The sequence below is a fragment of the Oncorhynchus mykiss genome, chromosome 28, assembly GCF_013265735.2.
Source record: "Oncorhynchus mykiss isolate Arlee chromosome 28, USDA_OmykA_1.1, whole genome shotgun sequence".
In the NCBI taxonomy this organism is placed as follows: domain Eukaryota; kingdom Metazoa; phylum Chordata; class Actinopteri; order Salmoniformes; family Salmonidae; genus Oncorhynchus; species Oncorhynchus mykiss.
The window spans coordinates 33,634,823-33,652,154 of NC_048592.1; the positions used below are offsets into that span (position 1 = coordinate 33,634,823).

The 17,332-nt window shown below is 43.0% G+C and overlaps 1 protein-coding gene across 1 annotated transcript in view; it reads right to left on the reverse strand.

The window, feature by feature from the left end:
- Nucleotides 1–17,332, reverse strand: part of LOC110508229 (low-density lipoprotein receptor-related protein 8-like) — a 170,836-nt gene that overhangs the window by 8,372 nt on the left and 145,132 nt on the right. Inside the window, exons 14-16 of the mRNA XM_036966528.1 lie at nt 11,599–11,740; nt 9,869–10,021; nt 5,408–5,683 (exon numbers count right to left, since the gene is read on the reverse strand). Of these exons, the coding sequence (XP_036822423.1) occupies nt 5,408–5,683; nt 9,869–10,021; nt 11,599–11,740 (571 nt within the window). The remainder of the gene's footprint in view (nt 1–5,407; nt 5,684–9,868; nt 10,022–11,598; nt 11,741–17,332) is intronic.

A 17,332-nucleotide genomic window follows, 5' to 3' on the forward strand; every position in this document is an offset into this window, starting at 1 on the left:
GCGAAGTGGTAGGCCACAAAAGCTTACAGAGAGGGACTGCCGAGTGCTGAAGCTCGTAGTGTGTAAAAATAGTCTGGCCTCGGTTGCAACATTCACTACAGAGTTCCAAACTGCTTCTGGAAGCAACTTCAGCACAATAACTGTTTTTAGGGAGCTTAATGAAATGGATTTCCATGGCTGAGCAGCCACACAAACCTAAGATCACCATGTGCAATGCCAATCGTTGGCTGGAGTGATGTAAAGCGGCCATTGGACTCTGGAGCAGTGGAAAAGCGTTCTCTGGAGTGATGAATCACACTTCACTATCTGGCAGTCCGACGGACGAATTCGGGTTTGGCGAATGCCAGGAGAAAGCTACCTTCCCCAATGCATGGTGCCAACTGTAAAGTTTGGTGGAGAAGGAATAATTGTCTGGGGATGTTTTTCATGGTTCGGGCCAGGCCCCTTAGTTCTAGTGAAGGGAAATCTTAACGCTACAGCATACAATGACATTGTACCCCTCCTCAACTTTTTCACTCCGGACGCTTTATCTGGACACGATTCGTCAGGACCTCCAACAGCCGTAAGTAGTAACATTAACATGATGCCTTCTAATTGCAGTCGCTGTACTTGCCTTATGGCGAGGATAGCTGGGCTACAAGCCCAGCTTCAGACGCAATCGCTAGGCAAGGGTAATTTCAGTGTAGGAAAGGATGAAACAGCGTCTGTGCCACCAGTAAGTACAGATAGTAGTATAAATCCCCTCGCACAGTCCCCGCAGCCGGACAACTTTCTCACGGTTTCTGGAAGGAAATGCTGTAGGAACGCTCAACCGGTGTCGCTCATTCAGCCGACAGAAACTTTCAACCGGTTTTCCCCATTAAGCAGCGGGTCGGAGTCAGAGGCCGAGTCTTCTCTGGTCTCTACTCCTCCCGTTACGGGGTCTGAGACGCCGAAGCTTCCCACCATTAGCTCTGACAAATTGAAAACTCTAGTCATTGGCGACTCCATTACCCGCAGTATTAGACTTAAAACGAATCATCCAGCGATCATACACTGTTTACCGGGGGGCAGGGCTACCGACGTTAAGGCTAATCTGAAGATGGTGTTGGCTAAAGCTAAAACTGGAGAGTGTAGAGAGTATAGAGATATTGTTATCCACGTCGGCACCAACGATGTTAGGATGAAACAGTCAGAGATCACCAAGCGCAACATAGCTTCTGCGTGTAAATCAGCTAGAAAGATGTGTCGGCATCGAGTAATTGTCTCTGGCCCCCTCCCAGTTAGGGGGAGTGATGAGCTCTACAGCAGAGTCTCACAACTCAATCGCTGGTTGAAAACTGTTTTCTGCCCCTCCCAAAAGATAGAATTTGTAGATAATTGGCCCTCTTTCTGGGACTCACCCACAAATAGGACCAAGCCTGACCTGCTGAGGAGTGACGGACTCCATCCTAGCTGGAGGTGTGCTCTCATTTTATCTACCAACATAGACAGGGCTCTAACTCCTCTAGCTCCACAATGAAATAGGGTGCGGGCCAGGCAGCAGGCTGTTAGCCAGCCTGTCAGCATAGTGGAGTCTGCCACTAGCACAGTCAGTGTAGTCAGCTCAGCTATCACCATTGAGACCGTGTCTGTGCCTCGACCTAGGTTGGGCAAAATTAAACATGGCGGTGTTCGCCTTAGCAATCTCACTAGGATAAAGACCACCTCCATTCCTGTCATTATTGAAAGAGATCATGATACCTCACATCTCAAAATAGGGCTACTTAATGTTAGATCCCTTACTTCAAAGGCAATTATAGTCAATGAACTAATCACTGATCATAATCTTGATGTGATTGGCCTGACTGAAACATGGCTTAAGCCTGATGAATTTACTGTGTTAAATGAGGCCTCACCTCCTGGCTACACTAGTGACCATATCCCCCGTGCATCCCGCAAAGGCGGAGGAGTTGCTAACATTTACGATAGCAAATTTCAATTTACAAAAAATAAAAAATGACGTTTTCGTCTTTTGAGCTTCTAGTCATGAAATCTATGCAGCCTACTCAATCACTTTTTATAGCTACTGTTTACAGGCCTCCTGGGCCATTTACAGCGTTCCTCACTGAGTTCCCTGAATTCCTATCGGACCTTGTAGTCATAGCGGATAATATTCTAATCTTTGGTGACTTTAATATTCACATGGAAAAGTCCACAGACCCACTCCAAAAGGCTTTCGGAGCCATCATCGACTCAGTGGGTTTTGTCCAACATGTCTCTGGACCCACTCACTGTCACAGTCATACGCTGGACCTAGTTTTGTCCCATGGAATAAATGTTGTGGATCTTAATTTTTTTCCTCATAATCCTGGACTATCGGACCACCATTTTATTACGTTTGCAATTGCAACAAATAATCTGCTCAGACCCCAACCAAGGATCATCAAAAGTCGTGCTATAAATTCACAGACAACACAAAGATTCCTTGATGTCCTTCCAGATTCCCTCTGTCTACCCAAGGACGCCAGAGGACAAAAATCAGTTAACCACCTAACTGAGGAACTCAATTTAACCTTGCGCAACACCCTAGATGCAGTTGCACCCCTAAAAACTAAAAACATTTCTCATAAGAACTAGCTCCCTGGTACACAGAAAATACCCGAGCTCTGAAGCAAGCTTCCAGAAAATTGGAACGGAAATGGCGCCACACCAAACTGGAAGTCTTTCCGACTAGCTTGGAAAGACAGTACTGTGCAGTACCGAAGAGCCCTTACTGCTGCTCGATCATCCTATTTTTCTAACTTAATTGAGGAAAATAAGAACAATCCGAAATTCCTTTTTGATACTGTCGCAAAGCTAACTAAAAAGCAGCATTCCCCAAGAGAGGATGACTTTCACTTTAGCAGTGATCAATTCATGAACTTCTTTGAGGAAAAGATTATGATTATTAGAAAGCAAATTACGGACTCCTCTTTAAATCTGCGTATTCCTTCAAAGCTCAGTTGTCCTGAGTCTGCACAACTCTGCCAGGACCTAGGATCAAGAGAGACGCTCAAGTGTTTTAGTACTATATCTCTTGACACAATGATGAAAATAATCATGGCCTCTAAACCTTCAAGCTGCATACTGGACCCTATTCCAACTAAACTACTGAAAGAGCTGCTTCCTGTGCTTGGCCCTCCTATGTTGAACGTAATAAACGGCTCTCTATCCACCGGATGTGTACCAAACTCACTAAAAGTGGCAGTAATAAAGCCTCTCTTGAAAAAGCCAAACCTTGACCCAGAAAATATAAAAAACTATCGGCCTATATCGAATCTTTCATTCCTCTCAAAAATTTTAACTTTCACTGCTATGCGGATGACACACAGCTGTACATTTCAATGAAACATGGTGAAGCCCCAAAATTGCCCTTGCTAGAAGAATGTGTTTCAGACCTGAGACTGGGACGGAGATTTGTCTTCCAACAAGACAATGATCCAAAACATAAAGCAAAATCTACAATGGAATGGTTCAGAAATAAACATATCCAGGTGTTAGAATGGCCAAGTCAAAGTCCAGACCTGAATCCAATCGAGAATCTGTGGAAAGAACTGAAAACTGCTGTTCACAAATGCTCTCCATCCAACCTCACTGAGCTCGAGCTGTTTTGCAAGGAGGAATGGGAAAAAATTTCAGTCTCTCGATGTGCAAAACTGATAGAGACATACCCCAAGCGACTTACAGCTGTAATCGCAGCAAAAGGTGGCGCTATAAAGTATTAACTTAAGGGGGCTGAATAATTTTGCACGCCCAATTTTTCAGTTTTTGATTTGTTAAAAAAGTTTGAAATATCCAATAAATGTCGTTCCACTTCATGATTGTGTCCCACTTGTTGTTGATTCTTCACAAAAAAATACAGTTTTATATCTTTATGTTTGAAGCCTGAAATGTGGCAAAAGGTCGCAAAGTTCAAGGGGGCCGAATACTTTCGCAAGGCACTGTATGCTGCAGTAGTTTATGTGTCGGGGGGCTAGGGTCAGTTTGTTATATCTGGAGTACTTCTCCTGTCCCATTCGGTGTCCTGTGTGAATCTAAGTGCGCGTTCTCTAATTCTCTCCTTCTCTCTTTCTCTCTCTCGGAGGACCTGAGCCCTAGGACCATGCCCCAGGACTACCTGACATGATGACTCCTTGCTGTCCCCAGTCCACCTGGCCGTGCTGCTGCTCCAGTTTCAACTGTTCTGCCTTATTATTATTCGACCATGCTGGTCATTTATGAACATTTGAACATCTTGGCCATGTTCTGTTATAATCTCCACCCGGCACAGCCAGAAGAGGACTGGCCATCCCACATATGCTCGCTCTAATTCTCTCTTTCTTTCTCTCTCTCGGAGGACCTGAGCCCTAGGACCATGCCCCAGGAATACCTGACATGATGACTCCTTGCTGTCCCCAGTCCACCTGACTGTGCTGCTGCTCCAGTTTCAACTGTTCTGCATTATTATTATTCGACCATGCTGGTCATTTATGAACATTTGACCATCTTGACCATGTTCTGTTATAATCTCCACCCGGCACAGCCAGAAGAGGACTGGCCACCCCACATAGCCTGGTTCCTCTCTAGGTTTCTTCCTAGGTTTTGGCCTTTCTAGGGAGTTTTTCCTAGCCACCGTGCTTCTACACCTGCATTGCTTGCTGTTTGGGGTTTTAGGCTGGGTTTCTGTACAGCACTTTGAGATATCAGCTGATGTACGAAGGGCTATATAAATAAATTTGATTTGATTTGATTTGATTGTAGATGATTCTGTGCTTCCAACTTGTGGGGACGGCCCTTTCCTGTTTCCATGACAATGCCACGGTGCACAAAGCCAGGTCCATACAGAAATGGTTTGTAGAGATAGGTGTGGAATAACTTGACTGGCCCTCACAGAGCCCTGACTCCATCGAACACCTTTGTGATGAATTGGAACGCCGACTGCGAGCCAGGGCTAATAGCCCAACATCAGTGCCCGACCTCACTAATGCTCTTGTGGCTGAATGGAAGCAAGTCGCCACAGCAATGTTCCAACATCTAGTGGAAAGCCTTCCCAGAAGAGTGGAGGCTGTTATAGCAGTAAAAGGGGGGACAAATTCCATATTAATGCCCATGATTTTGGAATGAGATGTTCGAGGAGCACATACATTTGGTAATGTAGTCTATATACCCACTTCTAGTCTCACACTCACACACAATAATGACATTTTATATGATCATGCCTGCTAGGTGAACTGTTGTTTCTATTTCTCTAAATTATTGAAAATTACACATCCACGCTAATTGCTGAATAAGGGGAATACATGAATAATTGAAGCCTTTTTATGGTGTGCCGTCAAATCTATTTTACTATGTAGCTAACTGCCACTTATTTACATCTGTTGAACAGAGTACAAACATACTGCACAGATACAAACACCCACACACTCACAGTGGTGGGAGAGGTTGCTGTCCTCCTTGACGACGAAGCCTACTGTGGTGGAGGTGACCAGGATGTTGGTGTCAGCAGTGGGATCCAAACCACGGCCTTCCTTCTCCTCCACCCCAGGTTTTGAGCTAGGGGGGGGCTCGGGGGTGCTGGAGGGGGCTGGGAGGAGGTGGGGCACCCCGGCGTCTGCCTGGGACGACCCAGAAGTGCGAGGGGAGACCTTGTCGTTGGCGGCCGTGGTGATGGCCACAGGCGATGATGTGGTAGTGGTCTCATTTGCTAGAGGAAGAAGGAAAGTCAATATTAGTTATAGTTTATCAATTTATTTTGGACAGTGAAGCTAAAACTTTGAATTTGGCTCAACACGGCAGCATTTTGGATTTGAGATCAAATGTTTCATGAGATGCAACAACACAGAATGTAACCTTTCATTTGAGGGTATTTTCATACATATCTGTTTTACCGTTTACAAACGAAAGCACTTTATGTATCTAGTCCCCACATTTAAAGAAGTCATAAGTCATTTGGAAGAAAAAAAAATCACTTATAGAATGAGCTCCAAATGTATTGGATCAGTGACACATTTTTATTGTTGTTTTGGCTCTGTACTCCAGCACATTGGATTGGAAAGGAAACTATGACTAAAGTGCAGACTGTCAGCTTTAATTTGAGGGTATTTTCATCAACTGTTTGGAAATGAAAGCACTTTATGTATCTAGTCCCCGCATCTGGAAAAAAAAGTTTAGTATTTGGTACCATATTCCTAGCACACAATGACTCTACAAACTTGTTAGAAGCATTAGGCGGTTTTGGTTGTGTTTCATATTATAGAAATGAATGGTAAATAATGTATTGTGTCATTTTGGAGTCACTTTTATTGTAAATAAGAATATAATATATTTCAAAACACTTTTTTACATTAATGTGGATGCTACCATGGTTACAGATAATCCTGAATGAATCGGGAATAATGATGAGTGAGAAAGTTACAGAGGGTCAAAGATCATGCTAACCTCTCACCATTACCAATAACAGGGAAGGTTAGTATGTCTTGGGGATATGATCTAACCTCTCACCATTACCAATAACAGGGAAGGTTAGTATGTCTTGGGGATATGATCTAACCTCTCACCATTACCAATAACAGGGAAGGTTAGTATGTCTTGGGGATATGATCTAACCTCTCACCATTACCAATAACAGGGAAGGTTAGCATGTCTTGGGGATATGATCTAACCTCTCACCATTACCATTAACAGGGGGGTACGATATTTATGCCTCTGTAACTTTCTCACTTATCATTATTCACGATTAGACTACAACACGATTAGACTAGAACACGATTAGACTAGAACACGATTAGACCAGAACAATATTAGACTAGAACAATATTAGACCTGAACAATATTAGACTAGAACACAATTAGACCTGAACAATATTAGACCAGAACAATATTAGACCAGAACAATATTAGACCTGAACAATATTAGACTAGAACAATATTAGACCTGAACAATATTAGACTAGAACACAATTAGACCAGAACAATATTAGACCTGAACAATATTAGACTAGAACAATATTAGACCTGAACAATATTAGACCAGAACAATATTAGACCAGAACAATATTAGAACTGAACAATATTAGACCTGAACAATATTAGACTAGACCAATATTAGACCTGAACAATATTAGACTAGAACAATATTAGACCAGAACAATATTAGACCAGAACAATATTAGACCAGAACAATATTAGACTAGAACAATATTAGACCTGAACAATATTAGACTAGACCAATATTAGACTAGACCAATATTAGCACAATTAGACTAGAATAGAACACAATTAGACTAGAACACAATTAGACTAGAACACAATTAGACTAGAATGCAATTAGACTAGAACACAATTAGACGAGAACACAATTAGACGAGAACACAATTAGACTAGAACACGATTAGACTAGAACACGATTAGACTAGAACACAATTAGACTAGAACACAATTAGACTAGAACACAATTAGACTAGAACACGATTAGACTAGAACACGATTAGACTAGAACACAATTAGACTAGAACACAATTAGACTAGAACACAATTAGACTAGAACACGATTAGACTAGAACACGATTAGACTAGAACACAATTAGACTAGAACACAATTAGACTAGAACACAATTAGACTAGAATACGATTAGACTAGAATACGATTAGACTAGAACACAATTAGACTAGAACACAATTAGACTAGAACACGATTAGACTAGAACACGATTAGACTAGAACACAATTAGACTAGAACACAATTAGACTAGAACACAATTAGACTAGAACACAATTAGACTAGAACACGATTAGACTAGAACACAATTAGACTAGAACACGATTAGACTAGAACACAATTAGACGAGAACACAATTAGACGAGAACACAATTAGACGAGAACACAATTAGACTAGAACACGATTAGACTAGAACACGATTAGACTAGAACACAATTAGACTAGAACACGATTAGACTAGAACACAATTAGACTAGAACACAATTAGACTAGAACACAATTAGACTAGAACACAATTAGACGAGAACACAATTAGACTAGAACACAATTAGACTAGAACACGATTGGACTAGAACACAATTAGACTAGAACACGATTAGACTAGAACACGATTGGACTAGAACACAATTAGACTAGAACACGATTAGACTAGAACACGATTAGACTAGAACACAATTAGACTAGAACACAATTAGACTAGAACACAATTAGACTAGAACACAATTAGACTAGAACACGATTAGACTAGAACACGATTAGACTAGAACACAATTAGACTAGAACACAATTAGACTAGAACACAATTAGACTAGAACACGATTAGACTAGAACACGATTAGACTAGAACACAATTAGACTAGAACACAATTAGACTAGAACACAATTAGACTAGAATACGATTAGACTAGAATACGATTAGACTAGAACACAATTAGACTAGAACACAATTAGACTAGAACACGATTAGACTAGAACACGATTAGACTAGAACACAATTAGACTAGAACACAATTAGACTAGAACACAATTAGACTAGAACACAATTAGACTAGAACACGATTAGACTAGAACACAATTAGACTAGAACACGATTAGACTAGAACACAATTAGACGAGAACACAATTAGACGAGAACACAATTAGACGAGAACACAATTAGACTAGAACACGATTAGACTAGAACACGATTAGACTAGAACACAATTAGACTAGAACACAATTAGACTAGAACACAATTAGACTAGAACACAATTAGACTAGAACACAATTAGACTAGAACACAATTAGACGAGAACACAATTAGACTAGAACACAATTAGACTAGAACACGATTGGACTAGAACACAATTAGACTAGAACACGATTAGACTAGAACACGATTGGACTAGAACACAATTAGACTAGAACACGATTAGACTAGAACACGATTAGACTAGAACACGATTAGACTAGAACACGATTAGACTAGAACACGATTGGACTAGAACACAATTAGACTAGAACACGATTAGACTAGAACACGATTGGACTAGAACACAATTAGACTAGAACACGATTAGACTAGAACACGATTAGACTAGAACACAATTAGACTAGAACACGATTAGACTAGAACACGATTGGACTTTAAGGTGATCATATAGTTTTACTATAGTTTTATCAAAACCTAAAATAAAGTCAAATCCCACACAGTAGTAGAGGCTGGGGTCACATTAAAATCAGAGGATGGGCTTTATGGTAACGGATAGAATGGAATGAAGGGAACGATACCAGTTGAGCCCCTTCTCCCACCAGTCCCCACTAACACCCACCAACACCCATTCTCCCACCAGCCTCCACTAACACCCACCCACACCCATTCTCCCACCAGCCTCCACTAACACCCACCCACACCCATTCTCCCACCAGCCTCCACTAACACCCACCCACACCCATTCTCCCACCAGCCTCCACTAACACCCACCCACACCCATTCTCCCACCAGCCTCCACTAACACCCACCCACACCCATTCTCCCACCAGCCTCCACTAACACCCACCCACACCCATTCTCCCACCAGCCTCCACTAACACCCACCCACACCCATTCTCCCACCAGTCCCCACTAACACCCACCCACACCCATTCTCCTACCAGCCTCCACTAACACCCACCCACACCCATTCTCCCACCAGTCCCCACTAAACACCCACCCACACCCATTCTCCCACCAGCCTCCACTAACACCCACCCACACCTATTCTCCCACCAGCCTCCACTAACACCCACCCACACCCATTCTCCCACCAGCCTCCACTAACACCCACCCACACCCATTCTCCCACCAGCCTTCACTAACACCCACCCACACCCATTCTCCCACCAGCCTTCACTAACACCCACCCTCTCACCTGGCATGCAGGCACGCATTTCGGGGCCCAGGTCCTGTCCTGTGGGGCAGGCGCAGGTGTATTTGGGGGAGTGCTCTGTGATCTGGGGGGCTTTGAGACACAGGTACTCACAGCCACCGTTGTCCTCACTGCCCAGGTTACAGCTGTCTGGGCCTTAGTGAGGGAGATAGAGACACACACACAGTCAGAGACACAATCAGAGACAGAGGCACAGTCAGAGACAGAGGCACAGTCAGAGACAGAGACACAGACACAATCAGAGACAGAGACAAGAGACACAGTCAGATACAAGAGTCAGAGACAGAGACACAGTCAGAGACAAGAGTCAGAGACAGAGACACAGTCAGAGTCAGAGACACAGTCAGAGTCAAGAAGCACAGTCAGAGACAAGAGACACAGTCAGAGACAAGAGACACAGTCAGAGACAGAGACAAGATACACAGTCAGAGACATAATCAGAGACAAGAGACACAGTCAGAGACACAGTCAGAGACAGAGACACAATCAGAGACACAGTCAGAGACAGAGACACAGTCAGAGACCAGAGACCAGAGACACAGTCAGAGACCAGAGACACAGTCAGAGACCAGGGACACAGTCAGAGACCAGGGACACAGTCAGAGACCAGGGACACAGTCAGAGACACAGTCAGAGACCAGGGACACAGTCAGAGACCAGGGACACAGTCAGAGACACAGTCAGAGACCAGACACAGTCAGAGACCAGAGACACAGTCAGAGACACAGTCAGAGACAGAGACACAGTCAGAGACAGAGACACAGTCAGAGACCAGAGACCAGAGACACAGTCAGAGACCAGAGACACAGTCAGAGACCAGGGACACAGTCAGAGACAGAGACACAATCAGAGACACAGACACAATCAGAGACACAGTCATTGACCAGACACAGTCAGAGACCAGAGACACAGTCAGAGACAGAGACACAATCAGAGACACAGTCAGAGACACAATCAGAGACACAGTCAGAGACCAGAGACACAGCCAGAGACAGAGACACAATCAGAGACCAGAGACACAGTCAGAGACAGAGACACAGTCAGAGACCAGAGACCAGAGACACAGTCAGAGAACAGATACACAGCCAGAGACAGAGACACAGTCAGAGACAGAGACCAGAGACACAATCAGAGACAGAGACACAGTCAGAGACCAGAGACCAGAGACACAGTCAGAGACAGAAACACAATCAGAGACACAGTCAGAGACCAGAGACACAGTCAGAGACACAATCAGAGACACAATCAGAGACCAGAGACACAGTCAGAGACACAGTCAGAGACACAGTCAGAGACCAGAGACACAGTCAGAGACACAATCAGAGACACAATCAGAGACACAATCAGAGACCAGAGACTCAATCAGAGACACAGTCAGAGACTCAGTCAGAGACACAGTCAGAGACACAATCAGAGACACAGTCAGAGACCAGAGACACAGTCAGAGACAGAGACACAGTCAGAGTCAGACACAGTCAGAGACACAGTCAGAGACAGAGACACAGTCAGAGGCAGAGACACAGTCAGAGGCAGAGACAGTCAGAGACCAGAGACACAGTCAGAGACAGAGACACAGTCAGAGACAGAGACACAGTCAGAGACAGAGACAGTCAGAGACAGAGACACAGTCAGAGACAGAGACACAGTCAGAGACAGAGAAAGTCAGAGACACAGTCGGAGACAGACACAGTCAGAGACACAGTCGGAGACACCTGGTTGCTGGCGGAGCGGGTGGAAGACCACTATGTCGTGAGGGTCTTTGAGGTGCTCGGCCACTGTGCTGATGTCCTGGCCCGTTAGCCTGTTAGCGCTGTACACCGCCTCTCTCTCCCGGTCTGTCCAGTAGATACGGTCCTGACAGGAGGAAAGAGATGAGGGAGGGAGGGAAGGAGAGAGAGAAGCAACGAATACACAATCACTTTGTACATCAATAACATTGTGTGTAATTATCCGTAAAATAATGTAGCAGACAGACGGCACTTTGATTTATAAAAGGCTGAGCTAGCTAGTGCCACTTTGATTTATAAAAGGCTGAGCTAGCTAGTGGCACTTTGATTTATAAAAGGCTGAGCTAGCTAGTGCCACTTTGATTTATAAAAGGCTGAGCTAGCTAGTGGGACTTTGATTTATAAAAGGCTGAGCTAGCTAGTGGGACTTTGATTTATAAAAGGCTGAGCTAGCTAGTGGGACTTAGATTTATAAAAGGCTGAGCTAGCTAGTGGGACTTTGGGGAAATGTTGTTGTAAAAGTGGTTGTAAAAATACATTAAACAGACAGACAGACAGACAGACAGACAGACAGACAGACAGACAGACAGACAGACAGACTTCTCAAGCAGCGTCATGTGAATAAGCTATGCTTTTACAGTTCAGAAATATCTAGGTACTGTATCTCTCATTGCTACTGTAAGGGTGAGCATTCCATTCCACTGAGATAAACCAACTCTGACCTCGACTTCACCCTGTTGTTGTTGATTTTCTGTTTCCGGGAACATTCCCCTAACATTATCAGCCTTCAAAAGACCTTCTGCGGAGGGGAGCTGACATCATTCCGTTCTGCGGAGGGGAACTGATATCATTCCTGCTATTGATGTGGGAACCCATAACTTAATGCCCATAAGAGTGCGGGGGCGAGATGTCACATCCTGCAGTACCAAAGTGTGTATGGGGGGCAAGTATCTATGTGTGCATGTCAGGGTGACCAGAATGGCGCCGGACAACGAGACCGGGAAGATTTAAATTTAATGGCCATTTGAGAAATTTACCGGACCCATGTGCATTGGGTACATAAACCCATTAGGGCGTCCAACCACGGTGCTCAGAATGACCACGGTGCTCAGAATGAAGCAGCCAATAAACCGTCATTTTCAAACATTGACAAAATGCAATTCACGGGAAAACACCATTCTAAACAGAGCACCTGGGAAAACACCATTCTAAACAGCACACCTGGGAAAACACCATTCTAAACAGCACACCTGGGAAAACACCATTCTAAACAGAGCACCTGTGAAAACACCATTCTAAACAGAGCACCTGGGAAAACACCATTCTAAACAGAGCACCTGTGAAAACACCATTCTAAACAGCACACCTGGGAAAACACCATTCTAAACAGAACACCTGGGAAAACACCATTCTAAACAGAGCACCTGGGAAAACACCATTCTAAACAGCACACCTGGGAAAACACCATTCTAAACAGAGCACCTGGGAAAACACCATTCTAAACAGAGCACCTGGGAAAACACCATTCTAAACAGAGAACCTGGGAAAACACCATTCTAAACACCATTCTTAATAACAGAGCACCTGGTAGCAGTTTAATATGTGACAGAGCTGACAATGGGGAATTTAAAGATGCAACAACTAGGATGGGTTGCTAATATGACTAGGACTGTGACGATTTTACTGTGTGGAAAAGGGAGCACGCCATCCCCTCTAGTTAATGCTCTTGTTATCCTGGAGTTGCTTTCCTTCAGCATGATATGCCAGCATAGGGGCGGAGGGGCAAGACCATGCAGGATCTTAAAGACCAGGCTTGCAACAACATACCGCTTAGAGCTATCCAGACTAAATAAAGGATGTTTGTAAATGATATGACAATGGTGGTAACTGTTTGGTTTGTTATCAAAAATGTTAAGTGCTTGTTTGTAGAGTGATTCAATTGGTTTCAGAATAGTGACAAGCATGTGAGGCAATATCTAAGATGTGAGAAGATCACAGCATGCATGAGGCAGGGCCTCCAGACGAAGGAAAGGTCTTATCAAACTAAAGTTGGATAATCCAAACTTGACCGTGTTTAACTGTTTTCTTAAATGTCAAGTTGGAGTCCAAAATGACACCAAGATACCTGAAGTTAGACACAACTTTCAGATTCTCCCCATTAACAGGAATAGCTTGTTGGGAAAAAAATCTATGGATTTCTTAGAGAAGTACATACAAACAGTTTTGTCGATATTTAAATGCAGGCAAGAATTAGTCATCCATTTAGATACATGTACCATAGCTCCAGTTAACTTGTAAACAACCAATTGTCTATTTTTTTAGTGTACATTCAGAACTGTATCATCTGCATACATGTTAACTTGTGGGAGATAATCTATATAGATGGTGAACAGAAGGGGGCCTAATATTGACCCTTGTGGGACCCCAATGTTATAGTAAAGAGTCCGACTGAGTGTCCCCCCCAAACGAACCCTTTGGCTTCTGTTTGTCAGATAGGAATACATCCAACTAATAACTTCCAAGGAGGATATGAGGACCTCATGATTCACAGTATCAAAGGCCTTTTTAAGATTCAAAAAGACTGGGCCGACTTCACCACCTATGTCCAGTTTAGATTTAACGCACTCCAGAAAATAGCAATTGGCTGTTTCGGAAGAATGGTTAGTTTTGAATCCAAATTGCATTTGATGTATGGAATTGCCCTGAATGAGGTGATCAGTCAGATGATCAGCCACCCGTCTTTCAGCTACTTTTCATAGCACTGGAAGAATGCTCATATTTCGGTAATTTCCACCAGTGTTGGGTCACCAGATTTTAAAACAGGTATCATTGCAGCAGACTACCAAGCATTGAGGAAGAACCCATATTTGATGGAAAGATTAACTATATGGAAAATAGGGGCAATCAGAGAATATTTGTGTCTCTTCAGAAATACATTGTTTGTTTTTGTTCTAGAGCTCCTGAAGAAGCTAATAACACTGTCCACTGCTGATGCTGAAATGTCAGGAATTCTGAATATTGGTTTAGTATTATCTATTGTAGTGAGAACTGTGGTCTTGGTTGAAAATCTTTGAGCCAGTTCCCTGACAGAGTCAACAATTTTTTTTTTAAAGGTGGTGGATATGAAATTGGAGTCTTGAATTAGAATCCCATTAACCTTTAATTCAGGATGGTTTTTGGCCTTTTCAGCTCCTCTCCCTCTAAGTTTGTTGAGATTCTCCCAAATCACTTTGCCATTTCCTTTTCCTTCATTGATCACTCTAAGAAAGAACTCTGCTTTTGCTTTTTTTATTTTTTATATTCCTAACCACTTTATTTCTCAGTGCTGTAAATATACACCTGTCATCATTCTTACCAGACTTCAGTGCTTTTTTTATTTTTTATATTCCTAACCACTTTATTTCTCAGTGCTGTAAATATACACCTGTCATCATTCTTACCAGACGTCAGTGCTTTTTTTATTTTTTATATTCCTAACCACTTTATTTCTCAGTGCTGTAAATATACACCTGTCATCATTCTTACCAGACGTCAGTGCTTTTTTTATTTTTTATATTCCTAACCACTTTATTTCTCAGTGCTGTAAATATACACCTGTCATCATTCTTACCAGACGTCAGTGCTTTTTTTCCCCAAGGAAAAATCCCGTTCCCTCATCTGCCTCCAGAGGTCCTCGTTAAGACATGGTAGAGAAGTTTTCCGTCATGGACATTTCCTAGTAAAAGAGGTATCCAATTTGTCAATAGCTGACAGAAATGTTCTGTATCCAGACTCTGGGTCTTCATTGCTTATCAGATCAGGCCAGTCAATGTGACTTGTAGGTGCATCGTAGTTACTCTGCTCACTTTTCTGGATTTTGTTATCGTACTGTTGCAGATTAATATGGTTCTTAAATCTCTTTTTAGTGATCTTTCTATCCCCCAATGTAACATTGTGGTCAGCTATGCCAGTTAGTAAGTTAATGGACTTAATTATTTGACCAGGTCTGTTTGTAAACACCAATTTGAGTCTGGGATGACTGTGTTACTCTGGTTGGACCTTGTAATATATGAGTCAGGTTGAAACAATCTGTGATCTTTGAGTTTTTCTCTGCAAGTTTTGTTTTCCCAGTTTATATTGAAATCGCCCATGAAGATAATCTCCTTCTTATGATCACATTATTTAAGTATGGCATTTAGATGGTCATAAAACAAGATATCAGATGTTGGTGGTCGATATAATCCAATAATAGCGAGAGACATATGAGGGGAGAGGAACACATTCAGCCCCATACATTCAACGTCATTGGCATGTTTCCATATGATAACTTGAAATGCAATCCTATCTTTCATGTACATAAGTAATCCACCCCCCTCTGCCCTCTCCCCTGTCCCTCCTGAATATGGAATATCCAGGGACATTAAAGGCAGAAATAGGAGAAGATTTCTTCACCCATGTCTCAGAGAAACAGAAAAACATCTGGATTAGAGGTCGTTCAATAAATGTTCCACCTGTTCACTCTTAGGGATAATGCTATGCATATTAAGATGCCCTCCCAGTATTCCTCTAGGCTTGGAACCAGGGTCCCAGAGCACTTTAACCTGATTAAACAGTTTGAAGAAGTTTCAAGGTACAATGTTTTCTAATACCTGTGTTAAGGGAACTGAGTTTCTGTCTCGAAGGCGGGTTTTGTTAGGGACATGTATAAAGAGTTGGCATTAAAATGAAATTATCTGCAGATTGCTCATCCTCTTGAAAAGCCACGTTAGCGACAGAAGTTACGCTCACATACACAGAAATGTCCTATGAACCAGATCCTTTTGGTTACTCAAATATAGATAAGGGGGACTTTTCTCCACTTCTCCCAGAATGACATCCTCCATATCATGTTTTTCTGCAGGTGACCTACTGTTACTCCAGACTCTGATGGGGAGCTTGGTAGCCTGGGCTGCTTGGGTGTATGTTGATTCCGGATTGTTTGAATGAAGGCCAGCATTGATGTTTGGCTGCCTTCTTTAGTATTCCCCAGAGACTTGCACCGCCTTCAGGGTCTCTTATTTACCTCAACGTTTTCTCTCATTCTTCTTCTTCTTTTTCTTGGAACGAGAGGTCACTGTTGCAGACTCCGGCTCACCAGGTACCAACTCCGATGTTTCATTCACTCCGTCTTTGTCCTTGGGAGCCAAGGAATTATTATCTTCTATCTCAGTCTCACGTTCAGTCATTTCAGCTGAGATACGTGATACGTCTGCCCTGCCCATAGGGACAGGATTGTTATCCTGCACACAGTGTGAAAACATTTATTCTATGTACCTTACGTTGTCCAGTGTAGTAGGACTGTACTCTACCATCTCCTGACCCCCTCTAGTGAGGGATTGTGTCAGCCAGTCCTGTCTACGCGCAGCACCTTGTCCAACATAAAATACTTTGATCCAGTGTAGTAGGACTGTACTCTACCATCTCCTGACCCCCTCTAGTGAGGGATTGTGTCAGCCAGTCCTGTCTACGCGCAGCACCTTGTCCAACATAAAATACTTTGATCCAGTGAGCCCATCTTTAACAGATCGTGTTCTAGGAATGATGGATGCTGCTTCAACATGTACAAAGGATTTCCATTGGAGCAGTTTGTAAGTTGACCCTTGTATCTTATCACGCGCCTCATCACTCTCCCCACCACCTTACATCCAGCGTTAGCCAGAAACTCAGTCACAACACTATCATCTTATCATGGCCTCATCAC